The following is a 23,982-nucleotide window of genomic DNA, read 5'->3' on the forward strand; positions in this document are numbered from 1 at the left end:
CTTCCGTGGCATAGACTTAAATTGCATTAGATGTAATTGCAAGAAGACCACATTATAAATATTACAATCAGGGAATCTCACCATTAATGCTGCCTGCACAGCTTCAAAATTGTCTGTGAGTACTTCAGAAATAATCTTCAGCTATGTAATTGTGCACTGTGAGTGCATATGTAAGAATATGAATGATGGCCATAGCCACTGCAGCTGTGATATCCATGGTCTGTTTTCCTAATCTAGAGAATGAAAGTCCTTTTTAAAGGAAGAAGACTGTAAATCATGTCCTCACTTAGACACAGTTTAAATATTTAGACAGTTTAGTTTGTTCCAAAACAGTAGCATTTAATTCTTCTTTGTCAGTGGCAGTCTTGCAAAACTCTTAAGGCACACGTGGCAAAACTCAGCTCTGAGTTTGTTCTTAGGAGTGCCGACATTTTATCCAACAGTTTGTATCGAAAGGAAATGTGAATGTGGTGTAGAGAAGGACAGTGGACTTCTTACTAGTGAAATTGAGTGTTCTTAGGAATTGGTCAAGTTACATCTGCAGCTGTTCATTTCAGTGCTTGAGTTTCAGTTTCTTTCAGCAGAGCAGCAAGAGTTGCTTCTTGAAGACTGAGCTTTATAATGTGGTCTCTTTCATTTTAGGACCATAAAATCTGCAATTTTAAGTGTCTTACTAAGAGTGCAGAATCAAAATTCTGAAACAGAGGAACAGATGTTCCAGATGTTCAACTTGTCTGTGTTCTGCTTGTACCAACTCCTGCTCATTACACATTGTAATGTATTCTTTAATTGAATTGTTATATAGGAAGTTTTGTACAAAGTGAACAATGAGTTGAAGTAGAGCGGTTTCTCCCTCCTGATTGTTCAGTTTGCCTTGCTTATGGTACATTAAAGACATTTTTTTCAATGAAAGAGAGTATTTGTAGTACTTTCTGTATTTCCAGCCTCGGTTCCCAGGTCTTATATTAAAAGTAAACAGAGTGTTATCGCCATTGTATGTGCTTCTCATCCATGCCTGAAACAGGATGTGAGAGCTAAGGCTGAAATGCAGGAAATCACTCTATTGCCTTTCATGCTTCCTCCAGCATTTTAGAAGAAACTAGCCAGGGGAGCTTTCATCTGGAAAGCAGCCGTGGTAGTTTGAGAAAAAGGATTAGGGAGTGGAGTTTGCTTTTCCATTTAAAATACGAAGTCATGGAATCCCAAGGAAAACATTTACTCATTGGGGCTTCAGGTAGGGATAGTGTAGTCACTTAAACACTCTCTTACCATGTCCTTCCATGCAAAATTAGACCTGGTTATTTGGGTTACAAATCACAGTACTCAAAACCAGAGCTATACTATGCTAGGCAGTGTATTAACGCATAAGGAAAATAGTTCCTGCTTTGAAAGTTCTACCACCTAAATTTGAAGCAAAGAGGCAAATATGTAAGTGAATACCAAGACAGAGTAAGTTGAACAATATTTGGAGCTCAGTGTTGATGTGTGGTGTGGCTGGACTACTTCCCATGCACATCTGTCCTACTGGTGCAGTGGTTAGCCTTTGCAGCTGTGGGCTCACTGTGTCTCCCAGCCTGTAAGCCTGTAGGCTGAGCTACTGTGTGGAGTATTGACTGTTCCTGAGAACACAAAATATCCTTGGGAAATAGGAAAAAGTGGCAAGCACTTCTTTTTCTCAGAGTTTTCTGCCTGTTTATGTGGCTGCTGCCTGTCACTCTTGATAGCACTTTGTCAGCACCAGCCCAGCCTGAGCTAGAAAGGGACCTGAATAAGCACTAAGTAGTTTTAATGGTGTTTGATTTTTAGTATCCCCTGTTCTGTTGGGGAGGAAATAGTTATGACAGTGACACAGCATCAGTGAGTTTGTGGTTTGGACATCCAGGACGTGTTTCGTGTAAGCTGTTTTTCAATAGTACATTAAGCATTAGAGTTTGCTACATAAAAACTGTATGTGTTCTGTTAGTTTTCTGCTGTTAATTGATTTCCAGAACATTGTTCAGACTTTGTTTTGCTGGGGTTTTTTTTTGTTTTGTTTTAATTCTGATACTGTAAGATTAATTGCTTCAGCCTGTGTATATACCAGTTTTAATACTGGGTTCATCCACTCAAAACAGGATTCAGCTGATTTTCATAGACCATTGTATCTTGCCTTTGCAGGCAAGGAGGTGAACATGGAACTTTAAATGGACTGTTGATTATATGGTACAGTTTAGAACCAGAAAGCAGATGTTAATGTATGAGTGTGTTTTTTTGCAAGAATGTTTCTGGTTGGTTATTATTTTTAGTAATTTAATGAATCCTGTGATAGCTTTAGGAACACTGAATGTTAAAATTGTGCATTTGTTTGGTTTGTTGTATGGCTGTATATTTTTTGTGTATTGATTCCAATGGTAGATCCTTCAGTGGCTGAAAATAGAATTTTTGGAGAAGTAAAATTTGAAATAAGAGACAGTGCTTCATCTGCAAGGACAGGTGTTTTGACTAGAGTGGGGAGCACATTTGGTTTATCTTTAGAGGGAGCATCTGCTCTTCTCTCTGAAAACATGGTGGTTTTTACAAGTTCTGTTCTCACATTTATCTCCCAAGGATTAGGTTTAAATTCCTTTTTGTGGACAGATCTGCTTCCTTCTTGATGCTAAGAGAAGTGAACCTGGCGCTCTAACTTGGCCCCAGAGTACTCTCAGTGCTCTTAGAATAAGAGCAAAGTTTGTTTGCCGGTTCCACTGACAGTGAAGCCAAGTATTTGGTGTTGTTAGTTACAGTACTTGATTCTTGGAGAATGCTGGAGAACAGGCACAGTGCCCTAGTGACTTGAAATACCCAATAGTTGATTCCATGGTATTCCAAAATAAAGATAATAAAAAACTCACAGCAAATTATATTGATGGTGGATAGAAAGTCACCGAATGATTTAACACAAATGCTGAGCTACAATTATTCTTCATTTCTGTAAATTTAACCAATGTTCTGCATCTAAGCTAATCTAATTTCAACCCTTTTGAAGCAGGGACCTCGGGAAGCTGTTATTTGGCTTGCTGTACACCATAAACAAAGAGAAGCTGTAGAAATCTTCTCCAAAGAGATTGCACCAGCTGGAACTGGCATGGGTAATTATTCATATAATCTTCTAAGAATTGTAAAGTTACTTTTTATTCTCTGAGCACGACTAGCACCCAAAATCTTAGTCGTGTTAAGCTTCCTTATGTTGTTCATAGTGAAATAATAATTTCTAAAGGTATGTAAGCTTGGTGTAAAAATGCAACAGATATGAGCAGAATGATAAACTGAAAGCCCTCGAAGTTTACCTTTGTATTCCTTTCAGATTCTTTATTCTTCCCTTGCTGCTACTGTTCCCTCCTGGTTTTTTACCTTTTCCTCATCCATCTGTTTTCCTACCTGTGACTGCACTGATGTGCAACAATGATTTACTTTTTTACCATGTTCCTAAAACTTAGTAATGCTATTAGACTTCACTGCCAATAAACACTGAATGCTACTCAACTGGCAAAAATATACTTCAGTGTCCTCCTGTAACACTGCAGTTTATGAAGAGAGTCCAAGAGTTTTGAAGGTTCTCTTCAAAAACTTAGTAATGCTATTAGACTTCACTGCCAATAAACACTGAATGCTACTCAACTGGCAAAAATATACTTCAGTGTCCTCCTGTAACACTGCAGTTTATGAAGAGATGTGCAGTCCGAGAGTTTTGAAGGTGTTCTTCGTACTTCATTAGCTGGTGTTGCCACAAAGGATTTTTATTGATGCTACTGTACTTCTAACTGTTTAATGTACAGCTGCTTGTGTAGGTAATAACAACGTTCAGGTATAATTTAAAAAATTTAATACTGCAGTGATGGTGCTGACAATCTGCATCTTAATTCACAGCGGGTATTAAGTACCCAACTTAAATTCTCATCCTGCAGTATTGAGTCTAACCTCAAATTATTCCATCCTCAGAATTTGATTTTGTGATGTATTGAAAGATTTATTTTTTCATTGATGTGTGAGATAAAATCAAACCACTGGAATTTAATTAAGTCCATCTTAGTTTTGAGGGTACATTTTTGAGTATTTGCTTGATGGTCATGTAATGTGAAATGATCTGTGCTTCTATCACTTGCCAAATGTTTGTTCCAAAAAAAAGCACATTTGTTTTTTGTAAATGTCATTAGTTTCTCTGAATTTTCTGGGGCGACCTACTGTGTGATTATTTTGAGCAAAATTTTTTCTCTTCTACTCCCAAGTCCCTTAGCTGTCACCACTACAGTGGTCTGAGTTCTAAGCTCTTTCTTGTGTTTTGTGCATAAATCATGAGTACTCATCCCACTTCTATTATCCATTCTAAATGAATTTAAATTTTGACAGCCTGATTTGAGGACCAGAGCTTAGATATTTTGCAATGGCTTCTGCATGCCTTAATGAAGACTATATCTAGGATTTACATAGATCTTCAAAATTAAATTCCATGGGCTTCACCTGAACCTCTGAAGTTCCATAGCAAATCTAAAATACTGATTAATGGAGGAATAGTTAGGTTTTACCTTGCAATTAAGGAACTGATTTTTTTCCAGTTGGTTAAAAATTGTGTAGAAGTGTGCACATTCTCACATTCTGTGTTGTAGTCTTTATAGTATTTGCAGAGAACAGTTTAATACAGGTTGGTGTTTTCTTTAAAGTTGTATTTATAGAGACAAGGTCAATGCATGGTCCTCCTTTTTTTTTTCTTTTTTTTTTTTTTGTCTCTACAGTATAGATATGATCATGTAGAGCTAACTGTAAATACTTATTGAGATAATAGTTTAAAATTTTGCAGTTCTGAAGGCTGATCAGCAGGTCAGCATTTTCCATAGATGTAAGTTGCTTCTAAAGACTGGGAGTTTTCCTTGAACTTGAATGAAGGATTTCCTTCATTTCCTTGAATGAAGGATAGTATTTTCAGTTGGACCAAACTTTCATTTCTGTAGCTAGTTAGGGAATCATAACTGAAGTAGTTTCTCCTTTTTCACAGTGGTTTCTCCATAGCAGACTAAGAACGTAAAAATCTATTCTTACCATTTATTCTATGCATGCCTAGACATTGCCTTAGAAAGCATATTTTTGAAACAAAGAAAGCTGTGTGCATTTTAAAAATCATTGCTTATTTGTAAGGTCCAAAACTAATGGACCTGTACTTGTCTCTGCATTCTTAATCTGTGATTCTTTTATAAAGCAATTGCTGTGTATTTAAACCTCATTTGAAGTCTGAAAGTGTTGGTTTTATTAAGGGTTCAGTTTTTTCCTTTTACCACTTATCTTTCTAGAACGCAAAAGTGAAAAATCTGCCCTGTGTGAGTTGGGTGAAATATGTAGAACTGAAATTGAGTTACTGTAACATGTGAACATCTGTGCCTTGAGGTGGCTGGCAAACTTTCAGTTCTTGTTATCAGGGCTTTCAGAGATGAAACAAATGCATTCCTATGTGGAATAGGGCTAGGCACTCTGTGTGGATAACAGTTGGGGTGCTGAGTTTGTTTCCTAAAGGAGCAGTTTAAGCTTTCTAGAACATCCTGTAGAAGTTTTTCTCAGAAAAAAAAATCTGTTTCAATTCTTAGAGCTGCTGCTAATGAACAGCAATGGGAAAGAGGCTATTTCTGGAATCATCCAAGGCATCTGGTGATAAACAGCACTTTTCCTTGCCAGGTACAGGACTGCAAGAAGGTTTTTGGCCTCTGTGGCATAAGTGACTACTGTCAAAGGCTATCAGGGCTGTTTACTGACGTGCTTCCAAGTGCATAGTCATTCTTTAATTTGTGGAAGATATACTGGGACTGCTTCATACAGTCACTTCTTTCAGTTGCTGTTGTGTGGTAAATTCCTGTATTACCTGTGCCCATAAATTCTTATGTAAGCAGAGAAGGGTCAGATTTGAGATCTGAATGCTCAGTAAGCTACTTGTTGATGTGGAATGTGTTTAAAGCAGTGATTAAGAGCAATGTTTTTAATTTTCTTTCTTCAGCGAGATTTGGAATTTTGCAACACTGCCAAACAGTTATTAGTGGTGTACTAATAACTGCATCAGCTTAACGATGCTTAATTTCTGACAGTAGTGTAGAATTCCAGACCTTGCTATGAAGAGCAAAAGAAGGAATTCTTGATGCTTAATTGTCTTAAAATGGGCAGCTCCACAGACAAGACTTGTAGGGATGGGTAGAGTGATCTTGGGAACAGAAGCCAGAACTAAGACTGTTGAGATTGTTGTTGTCCTAGGTGAATTCTCTAGTAACAGCACCTGGTGTTTGTTTCCCTCCCCCTTCTCCATGAGCTTTTTCCCTCCCCTCTATTTCACCGGGACATTTTTGCAAATGATTACAGTTCTCCAGAGTGTCACAGCTTCAGTGAGGGGCAGAGCGTGCCCTGTGGCAGTGTGCCATCGGGTCAGTCTGTCCACAGGCAGAGGGTCAGTCTGTCCACAGGCAGAGAGCCCAGAACCTGAGCCTGGCGTGCCCTGTGTAAGTGCTCCAGGCAGTGAGCACCTGGGGTCCCGTTCTGTACTGTGCTGCACCGCCTTTTCTCACTGGACATTGAATAAAAATAGCTGTGGCTGCTGTCTCTTGCATGGATAGAGCATGGCTGTCAAATGTGGCTTTGTGCTTTGCACATGGATGTGTGTGATGTAACTACACGTGGCTTTGTTCTGCCAAAATGGTGGCAGTTGTGGGGATACACACCAAGTGAGACTTTAAGTGTGAGTGGCTTTTCCATATAAAAATCCTTCAAACAGTGAAGTCCTGTGTTTCAGAGATGGCCAGCTTGGTCACACCCCTCCCAGCTCTCCTGTTGGTTCACTTTGAGGAGGTGATAGTGACTATGAGAGTCATTGCAAATAACCCTTCTTTCTTTTTCTGCATATCCTTTTAATGAAGAACAGAGGAAAAGCAGGAACAAATTACAAATCTTTCACAATGGACACCAGGGAGGTAGGAGAATTTGATGACTTGCAGGGTGATGTCACCTGAACTGAAACACTTAGTTCTGTTAGTTTTGGACATTTAAGAGTGACCTTTAAAAAACAAAGTGCACTTTTAAATCTGTACTGGACAAAAAGGAAAAAAAGGAAAAAGGAAATATTTTCTCTTGTGCTTTGGCTGTGGTTGAGGAGTACTGTTTTTAATATTCTTCTTTTCCATCAGTAGCAGTTTGGTGCTTGTTACTCTTAAGTGCTGTGTAGGCAGTTGTACAGATAATAATCTTCATATATAGCACCTTTCATCCAAGAACCTTTAGCAAGCTGTGTAAGGATGATCAGCTAAGCTTTCTAACATCCAGTAGCATTGGAAAGTATTCTCTCTGCTTTACAGATGGTTTCCTGAGATAGTGAAGGAAAGCATAACCACAAAAGAATGTGAATCAGGAGTCCTTGGTTTTGCTTTCCCTGTAAGAAATGCTGAAAAGCAACTCCACCAATATTTAAGGGGACCAAGCTGGCTAAAATTTAAGAACGGGGAGTAGGGGAGAAGAGAGTTTGAGAAAAAAGATTTGATGGTTCAGAATAAGGGTGAAGAGTCACAAGAGCTCCTGCTGCATCTTTTGTGAAATCTAGAAGTGCTGTCACTTCTGGTGTTTCATCAGGTGGTTTTAGTCTGCTAGTCACTACTTGTGGAGCTGTCAGCTGGAGTTGGTTGGTAGTTTTATTTTGGCAATATCATAATATGAAAATTACAAATTGTGTCTACAATAGGTGTTGATTTCTTTAATAATCAGTACTAAAAGCCTACTTTTGGTGTTTTTACTTAGGCTGACTTGAAATCACTTGAGTCAAAATGTTTTACCTATTTGCCTGATAAACTTCGGAGGGAGTTTTCAGTTGTGGTTTTTCACATTTTGCAGGGAACAGCAATAAAATTAAAATAACTTTTTTTTCCTTCCTGTAATTAAAAACCACATCATAGTAATTTTGTTGAGGAGTGATCTTCATAATGCTTCACTTCAGAGACGTAAAACTGGATGTTAGGTCTTGAGTGTTAGATGGGCTTTTTAGCAAATTTAGGGTCTTAATGTCAGTGTTTAATAACTTCTTTGCAGCATATGACTTTTGGATATGATAAAATTTTGGGGAATTGGTATATGTCAAGGATAGTAAAGCTCAAGCCTCATAAAAGGAGAGCATTGCATAGCTTCTGATCAACTTAAGAGTGCTTAAATTGATTCCTCCCCCCTCCCCTCCACACTAGTAGAAGGCCAACCTAAAGGCATTGTGCTGATCTGAAATTCCCAATTTCTTATGAAATTGTCATCCTCTCTATAAAAAGAAGGAATGCTGTCTATATGTTGAAATGGGCTGAAGCCTGTGTTTGTGCTCTGCAGTATGTGCAAGGAGTTAGACCTGCAAGAGAGAATTTTGAGATGTTGCATTTTTTAAGAAGCTTCCATCGTCAACAATGAACGACTGAGATTTTCATGGTTATTCCCTGACTTTTTTTCCTAATTCTTTTTAAATTCCCATTGTAAGGCCCAGCAGGACATATTAGCATACTTTCACAGGAATTGTTTTTAAGTATTATTAACACTGCAGATGAGACGCTTAAGCCCAGAGAATTTGAAGTTACTGTATATAGACATGCCATGTTGGAGAGCGATTTGTTGTTTATTTTCTGTTTGGAATGGAAGACATTTACTGTAAACTTCTGTTGAGTATGGTATTTAGTTCACAAGTTCAAATGCTTAATCAGTTTTCATTTGGATTATGCTGTTCTGATGAACTTAAAGGGATACATACTATAAAAAAAAGGCCAGACACACCTTATCCCATCTTCTAATTTTTTTTTTTGCAGTTAATATTTGTGTTTAGCCTTTTATTGATAAAATTATTTCATTCTGTTTAGTCCTCAATAGTCTGAAAGTTTATAATGCCCAAGATTTTTTTTATCAGCAAGCAGCAAGCTTGGTTGGCTTTATGCATGTTGGTCTCCTGAAAAAATAATAACTTTTAATCTGTCTGTACGGTTCGGTCCTAATAGTGGCATCTTCACAGCTTTTTCCTGTTCTGTAAAGTGAGATTCCTATGCCTGGCAATGGAGAATGCTAGACACATAGACTCAGATTTTTAAATCTGTAGTAACCTATGGGGAGTTCAGTGCAGTTCTGCAACATTCAGCCCATTGAAGTTCATCCTTACTTCTTAAAAGCTAGCAAACCCAGCCCTGGTTTACATTACTCAGTGAAAATCTCTTGATTATGTACAGTCCAGTCAGCCAAATAGTTAGAATTTAAATAATTTCTGTTGATTTAATGTCTTTATGTTGTCTTCTTTAATTCAGCTACTTTATTTGGAGTGAAATGCAGTATAGAAGAGGCTCAAGAAAAGCCTTACTGTGGGAATCTGGCCTTTATAGTTTTAACGGGGGTTCAGTAGCTAAGAAATGTTTTACTAATAGCTGAAATCATGTGCTGACCCTTATTTCACATTAAAATGACCGGAGTTTGACACTAAGATGACAGCTGGTTAATACAACTTGAGATTTTAAAGTGCTTGAGTATATGTAAATATTTTGACTGATGTCCTAAGTGTGTTGGAAGATACTTTTAGAAATGTCCTTGTTGTAGCAGTTTACTGCAGTCCCTTTTTTTTTTTTTTTGAGAATAATACTGCAGAAGATAAACTATCTGCTGTTTTCAGAGGACATAGATAGAATAATTAAGGACATAAAATTGACCCCTGTAAAAAAAGGTTGTATGCATTTTATACTGGTGATCAACCATGTTGTAAGAACTACTGAGTATAAAACCTGAGATTTCAGATTTCTCCAGTGTGATCATTTAAAAAATAATGCTTGACAAGTGGACTGTTTGTCTAGTTTTATATATAAAAACATGTTTTATTCCTTAGAATATGCAGTAAATACATAAATAATCTATTGGCTGAGCTAAATCAATCACTGGAAGTATAAGGATCAAAAGCTGAAAGCTGTTCAGCAAGAGACATTGCTGTATCTTGAAATTTTGTGAAACTTCAAAAAGGCACTTAAGTTTAATAAAACTTAAAGTCCTTAAAGCTTTTTAGATTTCAAGTAGTTGGAGCATTTTCATGCTTTTTTGCTCCAAAACATTTTACAAAATGCTTCATACAGTCTAGCATCCTTTGTATATTGCATAATGGTTTATTCTGTTAAGAAATATATGGAATTGTACAGAAGGGGGTTTTTTTTGACAGAAGTAGATTAAAGAATAAGAAGTAATTATCCAAAATTGGGTGTGACCATTCAAGCAGGACTGGAATAGGATAGAGGGAATATTAAGGAGGCAAAACATCTGGCTTTTCCACCATCTGTAAGTCTAGTGGTGTATAATGAGAGCTGGAAGGAATGAACAAGGCTTGTTTTGCTGGAGATTTGCATCTCATAGGTTGACTGCAGGTTCCAACCAGGGTTTTCTGCTGTGGGGCATTTTACAGGGTGTGGTGTATATGACATAGATTATAATGTATTAGAACATGGTGGTTCTACATATTGAAATAGGTGCTTATTTGGGCTGATTTTATGCATCTTTTATTGGGGCTGGTTATCAGTGGATCCATTCCCCTGAATTGCCCCAACTGAGAGCAACATTGGTTTTCCCAAGTACTCTTTTAGTTTGCCTGCTACCTCTGCTCATGAAATTTATCATGCTTTCTTTTCCAGCACAACGTATGTGATTTTTAGAGGAATTTATATTTGCAAGTCCATCCACAGAAGGGTTTTACAGGGTGAGAAAATAAAAAAGATTAAGAGGCAGCTGGAGGGATAAAACGTACATGGGAAACCAGAAATAGTCAAGCTGTTGTAGCTGGAGTGTATCCTGATTGGGCTTCGCCTTGTATTATTTACATGGATATCTGTTCCTACATCTCTGCTCACAGGGGAGTTCCAGTCATGGGGTGTTAGTGTGCTTTGGTATTCTTGAGATTCCTCTCCATCCTTCAAATTTGCCATTGGACCCAAATGTTGGAGTCTGCAGATGTGCCAAAAGAATCATGGACAAGGGACAAAGGAAGAAAACCTGACAATTAATTATTCATACGTGTATACACAGAAGATGATGGTTTGTTTTTTGTAAGATACTTGGGCTGAAAATGAGTAAGACATGGAGTAAACTAGAGAAAAGAGTCATAAAATAAAAAGACAGGATAGGACTGTATGAAGAATAGTGCAGATTAATCAAAGAAAAGCACTTTCTAACTAATAATATATTTATTTCATAGATTCAATGAATATTTAAACCTTTAAACACAGAATCTGAAGGAAGGGTCCCATACCAGAACTTAGTCACCTAAAAAGGAGTAGACTTACCATTTTTACTGCCTGAAGTTTTTCCAACCATGTAATGTATTTGGGAGTTAATAAAAACAGTGGAATCCCAGTGGTGTAATCCCCAGTACTCATTGGTTTAAATGCCCCACCACCTGGAGAATTTCTAGTTCTTAGGTTTGGTCCCCAGCCACTGTGAGAGAATAGAAGGCTTTTGGATCAAATGTTTGAATCAAAATAAGTGTCATGATACTCAGTTTGACAGCAAACAAACACTGTACCTACAGATGAACAGGATATAGATGCATTGAAAGGAAGGTCTCCCATCTAAAGGTAAGCACTCTGTTTTGCAGTGCATCAGTTTTATGCCATTCTGAGGCACAGAAGCTGGCAGAGAGTGGTGGTGACTTCATTGGTTTGAAGTGAAGCAATTTGTTCGAGCGGTTCAGTGGTAGCAGAGGCGACAATACTTTCATCTTCCTTGAGGCACTAAGGAATGGATCTGTGCTGGCAAAAAGCGGTCATGTGAAGTTTCTGGGAAAGCAGATCAAGAGTTTCAATTTAGCTGAGAATCTTAGCAATTTGAGACTGCAGCCTCATTGATACTCTCTACAAGTACAACAAATTGTTTGTGTCATTGTAGATAAAGATAAACCTTCCAGAAAGGAGGGAGAGCATCTGTACAGCTATGCAAGCAAGCAATGCAACATGAGGAGATGTTTTTATAAGAAGTTTTCTTGGGACAGTGGTTGATCCAAGGAGATCATAATTTAATTAGCAGAATTAGGTCTGACCACAGTGACAAGTTCACTATTACTTGGTTGTACTACACCTTCCATTGCCTTCTTTTGGTTTACTGCGGAAATGTAATGGGAATCTGAGACCTGGGTTGAGGTGAGGTGTAGTGCTGTTGTGCTTTTTACAGAATTAACAAACTGGTTGTGGCTTACAATCAGTAATTTAAGATTTGCTTTGTCTTCTCTGCTTGAAGCCTAATTAGGAATTTAATATAGATAAAAATTAAATTTGACTTAAAATTGTGTCCATCATATTTATATTTACATAAACAATAATCGTAGCATAGAACTTAATAGTGTTGCACCTGGGATATTGGTGGAGCTTTGCTCTGCAGTTGCAGGGATAGCTGTAGTACTTCCAAAGACAGATAGGCTGTTACAGTAGTTTGTGCTCCTGAACTTCTGAATGACCAACTGAAGAAGGTTATCCTGCCCTCAAGGTGTGAGCAATTGTTGCTCTTACTTGGATTGTTTTCTTGTCTATGTTGAGAACTACTTTGTTGTAGGAGTCAAGATCCCTTGTGTGAAAGCAAGCGAATTAAGAGCTTTCTTTAAAAGCTTTCAGGAAGTTGAAATTGATGTTGGAGCAAAATCTGGTGTCCTTAATGAGCAGTTCAGCTGCCTAGCAGGAAGTGACCCATATGACAATCCACAGATAATTTAACTAGCTTTATGGACCTGTATTTTCAACATGACCTTACCATATCCACCCTCCTTCGCCAGCAACCTAAACCTAAACAGCAACTAGGCACATAATTCAATAAAATCTCTACAGCTGGTTTTGTTGCTAAGTGGCAGTTCTGCTTGCATGATTGCACAGGTGAGATATATAGGGCTGCAACCTCACTGGATCATTTAAAATTGTGTAATACTTATGTAAGGGATTCTTTTGTTTTCTCTCCACCGCCACATTTCTTTTTAGCAGTACATAGTGAGCAGGGAGGTGGTTGTTTACTTGTGGTGCTGTTTCTCTTGAAGGTTTTTTTCTTCTGTGTACTATAAAACATCAGGGATTTTTTTGGGGAAGTCGCTTCTGATGAGCATGAATATGGCAATGCTGTGTAATCTGTGCTGGCATTGATATGTGTCCACATTGACAAGGCACTGAATCCAAGCTAGAGCAGCCTTCTGTGGAGTAGAGCTCATCACTGTGAGCTTTAGTATCACAACAGCACAGTTACCTGGCTTTCAGTCTGCTTGGAGCACTAACTGAGGGCATTCACACCTGCAGGAGTGTGAAGCCCTTTTTAGCCAGAATTAATTTGGCCAAATATACCATGTGGGCAGCTTTCCACAGCACTTCTTTTAAAGGGACTGCTTAACATAGTTGTTAATTAATTCCTAGGTTAATGTAATGTATGCATTCTACTGTTTCTTTCCCCTGCAATACTGTTTGGAGCTCTGATGCATCATGTGTGCCTGCTGTGCATGCCAGACAGAAGGGTGAGAAGCTGTGCTCAGGATGAGGACAGCAGAACTGTTTCTTTCAGAAATATTGAACTGGGCAGATGGGTTTAATGATAGTAGAGCCTGGCAGCCTGATAATACAGTGCTGACTTACCACAGATCTGGGCTTGTGCTAATGCCCTAAACACTTGAATTGCCTCTGTACCACAGAGAATGGCATCTGCAGTACCCAGCACCTTAAAAGCAAAGTTAGTTTAAAAGCTGGAGAGAGTGATTCAAATTTAACAGTTAATCTACACAAGCAAAGTCATATTAAATACTGACAGAAACCATGGTTCATCAGAATTGTTTCTCTGTTCTCTTTGAAAGTAAATAAAACAAGAATGACAAAAAAAAATAAGGCAAAGTTCTTTTTCTATCAAATGTATTACCTCACTGGTATTTGTATACAAAGTATTTGGAAGAAGATTCTAAAGATTTAGTTCACACTTTGCACATTTAAATTTTTTTTTGTTAAAATTCACAGTTACATGTTTTGCCTTTTAACTTGTATAAAATGTTCAGTTTTGTTAATTTATGAGAATGTATGTAATTTTCTAGAGATTTCCCTGCATTTATTAAAAATGGATCAATTCAAGCTATGGTAAGCTGCAAGCTCTGATGTTTTGAAGAAGGCTTTAACCAACCATCCTTTTGTAAATTTCATTTCCTTTTCTAGCCCCTGGCCTCACTGGAATTGTTGGAGGGCGCCCCAGAGTGTAAGTTAACTCCTGCCCATTAACTTGTTGTAATGTGTGATGGAAATGTTCCTACTGGTCACCAGCACAAGCTTCCCCAGCTTGGGACAGCAACCACAGAAGCAACTAAATCTTCCTGTGTCGCTCTGTGCTTAATAACTGATAACAAGATAATATTGCTATACAATATGCATGCAAGTAGTAAAATTCTTTATTGAATTAAATGTGAGTTATGTAGGTTTCTGATCAGCTCATAGCAATGTTTTTGCTTAATGAGCTGTACGGAAAACTTGAAATGTGACTTTGTGGCAAGACAGTAGCTCAACCACATAAATACATGCAAATTTCTGGACCAGTTTTCTCTTGTAGCTGGTAGTTTGGAATATGGGCCCATCAAATTTATATTTGTACGAGTTCACTTCGCCTAGAAATGTAAGGTCAAATGCCAGAACATCCCACAAAATTTTAGCATGAAAACATTTAATGACTGAGCAGAACATAGCTACCTTGAGTATGTTTAGAAAAAAAAACTTGGCTTGATTCACTTTCTAGATATTGCTAAAATCTTGTGGTGATTTGTATCCTCACCTTTTCATGCTTATTCATCTAAAATTTTGCTGTCATTTAGCAAATACTGTACATGAAGATGGGAGAAGAACCTGTGGCTGTATTTCCAGTATTTCCAGTAGCCCTGTGTAGCTGGCCTAGGTATCAATTTGGGGCTGCTGACAGTGTAGTAGACTTCAATGTCAAGAAGTACATCCTTTGTCAAGAAAATATTTTTGCTGTTTTAGCTACTTTCCCTCAGTAAAATCTTCTTCAGTTTTTAAAACAAAATCTTACATTCTTAATAATGGAATTTAAGGAGTTTTTACACTCCTCAGGCTTTCCAAAGTTGGTTGAAAAACCGTTGCTAGTCATGGTTGAATGGATTTGACTTCCCACGTGTTTGGTGAATGAATAGTCCAGAGGTGTAGGATCTGCAAGTTTCATTAATTTATAGGTAAATGCATTTATGCGTGTTGTTTTGTGTCTCTAGGTCTCCCGTTTTGAAGCCATTTTTCTTCTATTATCCCAAAAGCAATGTTCAGGTAAGACCTACTGCTTAAAGTCTGAGTTCTCTTTTCTTGGAAGTAATTTGAAAAATCCTGCTGATTCTGGCATTTTTGGTGACTTTCAGTAATAAAACTGCAAAGTAGTCTGGTGACTTTGATTAAAAAATATTTCCTGAGAGACTAATGTTACTCACACAGAATGTTTTGCAACAGTTGAACTTGCTAACCTTCCATTTTAATTACTGCGAATTTTGAAATATCTTACATCAAAACTGAGCTTGTCTTTTCAGGTTCCTGGAATTGTAGGTTTGAATTATTTTTACTACATTTACAAAGAGTACTTAAGAAAATTTTAGACTTCTTTGGAGGTTAATGGAGTCTCTTTAAAGAGTAGGCAGTTGAGTGTTCAGAGAGTGGAACATTATTCTTGTGAACTTGGATATCATCTGAATTTTTGGGGAGTGGTGTATTTTGTGTATACTACTGGAAATAAATACTAAAATCATTGCATTTCCTCTGATTGAACAGGTTTATAACAGGTCTATAAAAATAGAAGTAGTGATTTCTGTTATTGCCTGTATTACAAAACTGTCAGATTATGAAAGCCTGTGATGTTGTGCTATCATGGAGGAACCTGTGTCTCTGTGGCCCTGTTCAGTTCATAGCAATAGTTTCTTTCAGTCCGAGAATTTACAGTTCAGATGTTTAGGCAGCCCTAGGTGAGATGCTACAGTGTAAGATGACATGTTCATCTAGAGCCTACTTCTTTTCTGTGATGCATGTACCCCTGTCTAGTTCGAAGTTTTCAGGATAAACTTGAAGAAATTGCTTTTGCTGAAACCATAAAGTGTTTGGATTTACAAACACTGTCTCTGTTCTTCTGAGTGCCATCAGATACTGAATTTATCCTTTGGAAACTGCAGACAAAACTGAATAGATGCCCTTCTTTTTCAAGTAGCTTGTAACTATTGCATCCCTCTCATGCCAAGGCATCCTGATACTCAGTAAAAGCCTTCTCACCCATCCACTGACAAAAAAGTGGCCAAAGGCTGGAAGTGGCCAAAGGTTGGTCTGTGTTAGGCCACAGGTATTGTGACCTAACGGGTCACAGGTCAGCTGTGCTTTTGCTTAGGGTGACTCAGGGAAGCTTTGGGAGCACAGGCAGCAAGTGAAAAAGTGGGCAAGGGGGAACAGACAAAACAACTTGATCAGAAAGGGACTGTTTTGTTTTCATTCTTTAACATTCATACAGTGCTTAGCACAACCAAACCCTATTCTTTAACTAGTATTCTTCATTAAAAGAAAATATTTTAATTTCACAACTTTATGCAGAAGATACCATTTAGTTTTTAAATCTGAGGTAATTACAAACTCTTCACAGTGGAAAAACATCAAAGAAACCCCCGCCGTTTTTGTTGTCTAAAGTTGAAGTACTTACTTTTATCATCACTTACACTTTGCCTTATACAAATGGCTTGTCTTTGCCAAGTTTAGTGTAAAATTATCATCTTTATGGAAGTTCAGCCCACCAATGTGTTGTTCAAATTCAGTATTCAGTAAGTATTAACTTACTTGATTAGCACTGTGTTCCAGACTTGGTAAAATGCTGTTGAGATTAAACAGTAACCTAATTTAACAAGAAAAGAAAGCCATGTCTCATTTACTCTTTTCAATACAGAAAATCAAAGTCCTTGCTCTGTGTAACTAATCTGATAGGGGCACTGCTATGCTGTCAACAAAATGCAATGTGTCCTATCACTGTTGTCCTGCAGTAATATTGAGGGTAAAAATGTGGTGTTATTCAAGTCCTTGATTCAAAATTCTAGCTGTGTTTTGAAAACTGTTGTCCAGTAAGAGATTACAGAGTGAGTATGAATTAACTGATTTTCTAAATTAGAAGTTCAGTTACAAAGAGTCTAGTTGCTCTAGGTCAGCATTTGACCTAAAAAAATTCCATAAGCAGATTATGAGTTATGTTAACATTGCCACAGTGGGTTCTTTTCTTTCATGTTAGGTAACACCTTTCTGGGTGACAGTTTGGATTCAATGTCTTATTTGTTGTTTCCACTGCTTTTATGCAATTGTATTGATTTTATTATAGATCACCAGTGATTTTACAGTTCAAATAGTAGTTGTTCTCTGTGTGTGTTTTGAAGGTAACCTAAAACTTTTACACAGGGAGAAATTGCAGTAAACCTACTGAAGGCGAGTCACTATTAGTTATTCTTTAAGGGCAATCATAAGAAAGAGTGCTGAGTAGAGTCATTTTGCATTTGCTGACAACTGAGCACTGATAACTGCTGCAGCTAAGTTCATTTATGTTGCTTTGTTGTGGAAGTTTAACCTGATTGTGTCTGAATCTTTCATAATGGGAGTCCTCCAATACAGATGAAATGCCATTCACTTCCATCCCAATTCTGCATGTCCTGTCAGTGGTCCCACAGGTAAAACTGAAGGGTAGCCTGCTGTGTGTGTACTTTCTACATCCTTCCTCTTGATCAAAAGGATGGTTACTGTTAAAAGCTGAGATACTGGTCCATATATATTATGGAGCAAGATTCCCCTCCCCCCACCCCAATGTTGTTGGTGGTGTTGAGCCAGTTGAGCCAGGCTGGTGCCTCTTTGTCTCTCCAGGTCATTGCTGCCAATCACTTGGGATACAGTGGTGATGTGCTGCGCACAAATTGCTGTCCTGTGGGTCACGGGAACTGGGCTTCATGTGGATCTGTGGGTAGCTGCACATTAGTCAGGTCATAATAAATAATTTCTAGCATGGCTAATTCTTTCAAGAACTGGATACCTCCCTGCACTGTGGTCCTCTTATCTTGGTGACAAGCATTTTCCTGGAAAGAATACCTCTCCTTCAGACTTAACAGGAGTCATCTTCAGAGGCTGAGGACCTAGACCCCTTTTTCAAGTACAGTTGTCAGTACCCCCTTCTCTAGAAAGTGATCATAGCTGCTTCATAGCAGCCAGATGATAATGTGCTGACCTGGAAGACAGGTGAAATATTTTTGTAAATCTCACATGTGATTTAAAGATAGGTATCTTTTTCTGCCTCTTTCTCCTGTTTTTGTGATGACCCTCCTTCATCCTCCTTTACAAGCTGAGTTTTGTGTCCATTTCTTGTGTATAGGAGTGATTGATAATTACAGGGGGTGAGCCCTCTCATTTCTTTGCAATGCCTGTCACTGGGGTTGGAGTAGCTGCAGGGTTTTTGTTTTATCATCAGGTCCAGAGACCTTCTTTTCCCCTTGAGAAGAATAGTGTCAAAGAGAGCTTGGTAGGCCTGGGCCAGCACATTGCAGTGATCTGTGTCTCTCTGGAATTGCCAAGGTGACAGCATATTTTTCCACATATTTTACTGGTTTTTCTGGTTTCAGCACTTTCTCAAGGGTGAATGTTAAGGGATTGGAATAGACCTTAAAGATCATCTATTCCCAACTTTCACTGCCATGGGCAGGGATACCTCTCGCTATACCAGGTTGTTCAAGACCTTAACCAGCTCCGGGGATGGGCATCCCTAACTTCCCTGGGCATCTTGTTCCAGTGTCTCACCACCCTCACAGTGAAAAATTTCCTCCTAATATCTAACCTAAATTTCCCCTTTTTCAATTTGCACCCATTACCCTTGTCCTGTCACTGCAGTTCTTGACAAAGAGCTGCTCTCCAGCTTCCATGTAGGCCCCTTCAGATACTGGTGAGGTCTCCACACAATCTTCTCTTCTTCTGGCTGAACAGCCCCAAATCCCTCAGTCTGTCTTTGTAGGGAAGGTTCTCCAGTCCTTTTATGAACTTCATGGTCTCCTCTGGACTTGCTCTGACAGGTCCATGTCCTTCATGTTTTGGGGACACGAGCACTGTACACAATGCTCCAGGTGGGTTGTCACAAGAGCAGAGTAAAGGGGGAGAATCACCTCCTGCAACTGAGTGGCCACACTCCTTTTGATGCAGCTCAGTATTCAGTTGACTTTCTGGGCTGCGAACATACACCAACAGGTTGAGTTTTCCATCATACATCACTCCCAAGTCTTTCTCTGCAGGGCTGATCTCTGAGAATTAGTCTTAAATAGCTGTTTAAACTTTAAACAAGACCTGGAACACATTCACAAGACATGAGTCAACAGTGTGCCCAGGTGGCCAGGAAGGCCAATGGTGTGCTGGCCTGTACTAGCAAGAGTGTGGCCAGCAGGACCAGGTCACTGGTCATCCCCCTGTATTCAGGACTGGTGAGGCCACATCTTGAGTCATGTGTCCATTTCTGGGCCCCTCAATTTAGGAGGGACTTTGAGGTGCTGGAGCATGTCCAGAGAAGCTGGCAAAGCTAGTGAAGGATCTGGAGTACAAGTCTCACAAGGAGCAGCTGAGAGAGCTGTGGTTGTTTAGCCTGGGGAAAAGGAGGTTCAGCAGAGACCTTATCACACACTACAGCTATCTGAGAGGAGGTGGAGTCACCATACCTGGAGGTGTTTAAGGAAAGACTTGATGTGGCACTTAGGTCTTGTTGACATAGTGATGTTGGATCATAGGTTGGACTCGATGATCTCAGAGGTCTTTCCCAATCTAATTGATTTTGTGAAGACATAATGATAGGAACATGCTACTTTGAGCATCCCAAGATACTTAAAATTCTCAAAATCTTTTGTAATTAGCTTGGAGGATAAGGGGGAGAGGAAGGGAAGTGTGTCCCTTCCATGGTCTGATTTTCCAAAGAGAAAAGGTAAAAGGTATAATTATCAATAGCTCCTGATATATGACTCCCAAGTACAGGGATGACAGCAATGCTGAGTGCAAATACCAGATTGGTTTCACAACCAGTAATTATATCATATCATTAGCCAGTGTTTCAAAGTACAGCTTGATAATCTCAGCCCAGTTTCCATGGGTGATAAACATCCTAACAGAGAACACACACTGCAAGTAAGGCGGTACATAATTGAACTTAAGGAACAAACACATCAACTTGGTGAGCAAATAAGTCATTGTGGCCAGTGGCTGTGAAACTAATACAACGAATGCTTGTAAGAAATTTGCTCTAACATATTCTAGTTAGATATGTTGTTATCTCAACCCATTAAGCCCCATGCTGGGCATGGAAAAGGCCTGTCGGGGTTTATTCCCAGCTGGCAATTAAGTGCCAGTTAGCCACTCTCTCACTTCCTTCCTCTCCAGTGTAATAGGGAGAAGAATTGGGAAAATGGTAAAAAATAAACCACACAAGTTGAGATAAGAACACTTTAATAATTATTACAAAGTAGTAGTTGTTGGTATTATTAAAAAAGGGAGGTGACAAAAAAGAGGGAAATAAAACCCAAGAAGGACAAGTAGAATGTCCTGTAGAGTGTCCCTCCATCCACTGACCAATGCCCAGCCTGTGCCTCAGCAGAGATCAGCAGCTCCCAGCCAGCTCCCAGCTCTCCCCATTTATATACTGGGCATGATGCTGTGTGGTGTGGAATATCCCTCTGGCCAGTTCAGGTCAGCTGTCCTGGCCATGCTCCCTCCCAGCTCTCTGTGCACCTGCTTGCTTGCAGAGCGTGGGAAACTGAAAAGTCCTTAGAGTAGACTTGGAGTCTACTCTAAGTGTTCCTAATGAGCAACAACCAAGCCCAAAATTCCTGTATTGATGTATTTTTTTAGCAGCTTTCACAAAATATATTTGAACATGAACACAGAATGCAGAGATTGTATTGTGTTTGTCTATAATACAGACAGCAACATTAAGAATAAAAGGAGGTTGCATCGTGGAAAAGATGGAAATGTTCAAGTTTTGGGATTCAACTGTCAAGAGTTGTGACACAAAGTTCCATGCAGTGTTGCAGTATATAGAGTGAGATGGAAATAGTTTTGTCTTCCTTTAAAAAATTACCAAACTGGATGGAGAATTTCTTTGGGGTTATTATACCCTTTTTTCCCTAGATAAAGATTTCTTTTAGGTTTATAATGAATTGTTATTGTATTGTGACCTTTTAAAAGGGAGCCTTATCCGTAAAGCTATTACTGGAAGTCTACTAGATCAGTACTTAATTAGGAATATGCTTTATTTATTCACATTGTAATGGATTTCTGATTTGACTGTTTGAAAAATCTGTGTTCTTTGTACAGGTCAACCTATTTTTAAATGGGCAGCATGTTGAGGTATTTGAGGAGGATCTCACATTTACATCAGATGAGGTGGTTTCATTTGATCTACCCAAGATTAGCAGTGAATTGACAGGTATGTTCATCTTTCTACTTGTGAATTTATCATTTGCTATCTTCATCCTGGTCAATCATGTTGAATTTTGTCTGTGAAATACATTTTGCCTCCTTATGTGATACATTTTTATGGCTGTTACAAAGCACAAACTGTTTTCTTGGAAGTGTCATGCAGTATAATACGTACTTGAGACTATAACAAGTATGGAAATAAATTTTTATTAAAAACCTCTAAGCCTTAAATACAACTGAAGATCATGTAAAACTGGCTTAAAGTTGAAACGTGGTTTCAAAGTAAACTGTAATCTTAGTTTTTGTGAATCTTGGGAATAGTTGGGTTTATTTTACATCAAAATAGTGTTCAGAATAGAGGACAGACAAACAGAATACTTATGGACTCACAGCACTTACATAATTAAAATTCACTCCTGTTCCATGTGGCAGCCTTCACAAAATCAACAAGAACAGGATCAACCTGGAACCAGTGACTTCAAAAGAAACCATACTGGGGTAATATCCAGCGTGATAGTTGCTGTGCTGTTGCTAGACTTGTCTAACCAAATTCTCTGAGAAAGAAAAGAACTTCGAGAAGGGCTGACTGGTGAGCTGAATGGAGCAGGTCACGATGTCTGCAATGAAAAGAAGTGTTAAATCAGAGTTGCTTATACAAGCAATTACTGAAAGTGCTGGACACCTGAAAATTTGTTATTTCTAATGGCTGAATTATATACAGTATTTGTTAGAGTATAGCATGCTCCATCATTCCCTTTTGGTCCAAACAGTCTTCATTATCTTATTTCTGCTTACCAAAGAACTGAGAGAATTAATTTAAAGCTGTGGCTAGGTATTTGAAAATCTGAATCAGGTGACTCTACCTAAAAATTACAAGTTAGAAACATTTCTGAAAATAATACTCTTGGTGAAAGAGTAATTCAGGTATTAAAGTCTGTGTATACTTTAAAAATTAATGCTATTAAGGCATTTATATGTTAAGGTTTACTCTGGATTCCAGATAAAGGTGAGCAGTGTTTTCTCAAAGCTAGCAATAGAACCGTGTAACAACAAATATGAGTTAGTAGGGAATGTTTGTATCACATAGTGAAATTTTGAAATACATACATGACTTTGTGTTTATTGCCATTTGAAAGCCACTGATAGTGGAAGCCTGATTGCCATGCATGTCTTCATTTTCCCCATCTATTAAAACATCTCTTCAATAGAATGATTTGTGCCATGTAGAAACAATTTTAAGTTCTTAAGTAGATTTCAGCTCTTCAGCTCAGTTGGAAATCTGATGTCTCACCAGCATCTTTCAGCTCCCTGGGAGTTCTCAGGAGGGCAGTGGGGTGTTCGCAACATCAGACTGGGCAAGTTAAGGAATAGGAAGTCATTGTTTTGCTTTAATGAAAGGGTTAGCAAAAGTCCTGGGTTTGGGTTTTTTTCAAGGTAACTACAGTGCTAAATATGGGAGAAGCAAAATGCTGTTGGACTCCCTTCTGCCTTTTTATTACTTGAGAAAACTTCGTGGTGCCTGACACCAGCAGTTAACTACTGAATACTTCAGGCCTTCTTTCAGGCAAAACCCCACTTCTGAGAGACAGCAGAACTTCTCTGGTTGTTTCCCCTGAGAAGCATCTAAACTTTTGCCCTTGGTTGTAAATATAAATGTTTTCTGATGTGACTAAATACTTACCTACTTCTGTGGTTTAATGTAGGACAGCATGGATGAGAAAAGACAAATGAGTTAGACTGTAAAAGGAATAGCTTCTGCTAAAGCATTTTCTGTAAGCATTTAAAAAGGAGGAAAGTATTTTTCTTAGTTTCATGGTTATCTCAAGGGTGAGGGACTGTTAGTTGTCGTTGAATAGATAAGAGAAATATGTGAAAATGGATTTAAAATATGTGCTAGATGTGCTTCTGGGAGGGTGGAATTTGTATTTACCATTTTCCCTAGCTTTGAAGGGAATTCTTTTGTAGATTTGTTTAAGATGTTTATTAAATGAAAACAATTTCCTGATAAACAGATCATGAAAGATAAATCAGTTATGGTAATAATAAATGATAACACCAGAAACACTGACTTGAACTGGTTTTGTTTAAAGGGAGATTGTCAGAGTCTGTAAAACATCTGATGGAGAAAAGATTTCTATAACTTATGTGATTCAGATATTGTAAAATTTCAGCCTTTGATAAAGCACTACATTTTGTCTGAATTGTGTATGGAATGAAATTATTAAAATTAATGTGATTTCTGTAGTGTATGAAGTGTGGTAGTCATATCCAAAATGAGCAATGAGCTTTAGCTGGACTTTCAGACCCACTCTCAATGGAGATGTTTAATCACAAATAATATTCCCCAGTTAAATAAATACACCCTTAAACATTTTCTGGCACACTTCTGCTTGCAAGTGAATGTGGAAAAGATTGTGAGCTTCAAGCTCAAAACAAACCTTCTATGTTCCTCTTTTTCACTGTATGCTTTAACCTCTTCAAATTTCATGTTACCTTTACTTTCTACCACTGAGGA

The 23,982-nt window shown here is 38.3% G+C and overlaps 1 protein-coding gene across 3 annotated transcripts in view; it reads left to right on the plus strand.

The window, feature by feature from the left end:
* LOC121360251 overlaps positions 1-23,982 on the plus strand; it is a 59,119-nt gene that overhangs the window by 23,001 nt on the left and 12,136 nt on the right. For 2 of the 3 annotated variants that reach the window (XM_041479958.1, XM_041479956.1), the window contains exons 14-17: positions 3,005-3,107; positions 14,184-14,223; positions 15,242-15,293; positions 21,363-21,474. In XM_041479958.1, the coding sequence (XP_041335892.1) occupies positions 3,005-3,107; positions 14,184-14,223; positions 15,242-15,293; positions 21,363-21,474 (307 nt within the window). The remainder of the gene's footprint in view (positions 1-3,004; positions 3,108-14,183; positions 14,224-15,241; positions 15,294-21,362; positions 21,475-23,982) is intronic. The other variant, XM_041479957.1, reaches the window with a different exon arrangement.

The sequence above is a fragment of the Pyrgilauda ruficollis genome, unplaced genomic scaffold (assembly GCF_017590135.1).
Source record: "Pyrgilauda ruficollis isolate IOZ18807 unplaced genomic scaffold, ASM1759013v1 scaffold5, whole genome shotgun sequence".
In the NCBI taxonomy this organism is placed as follows: Eukaryota; Metazoa; Chordata; class Aves; order Passeriformes; family Passeridae; genus Pyrgilauda; species Pyrgilauda ruficollis.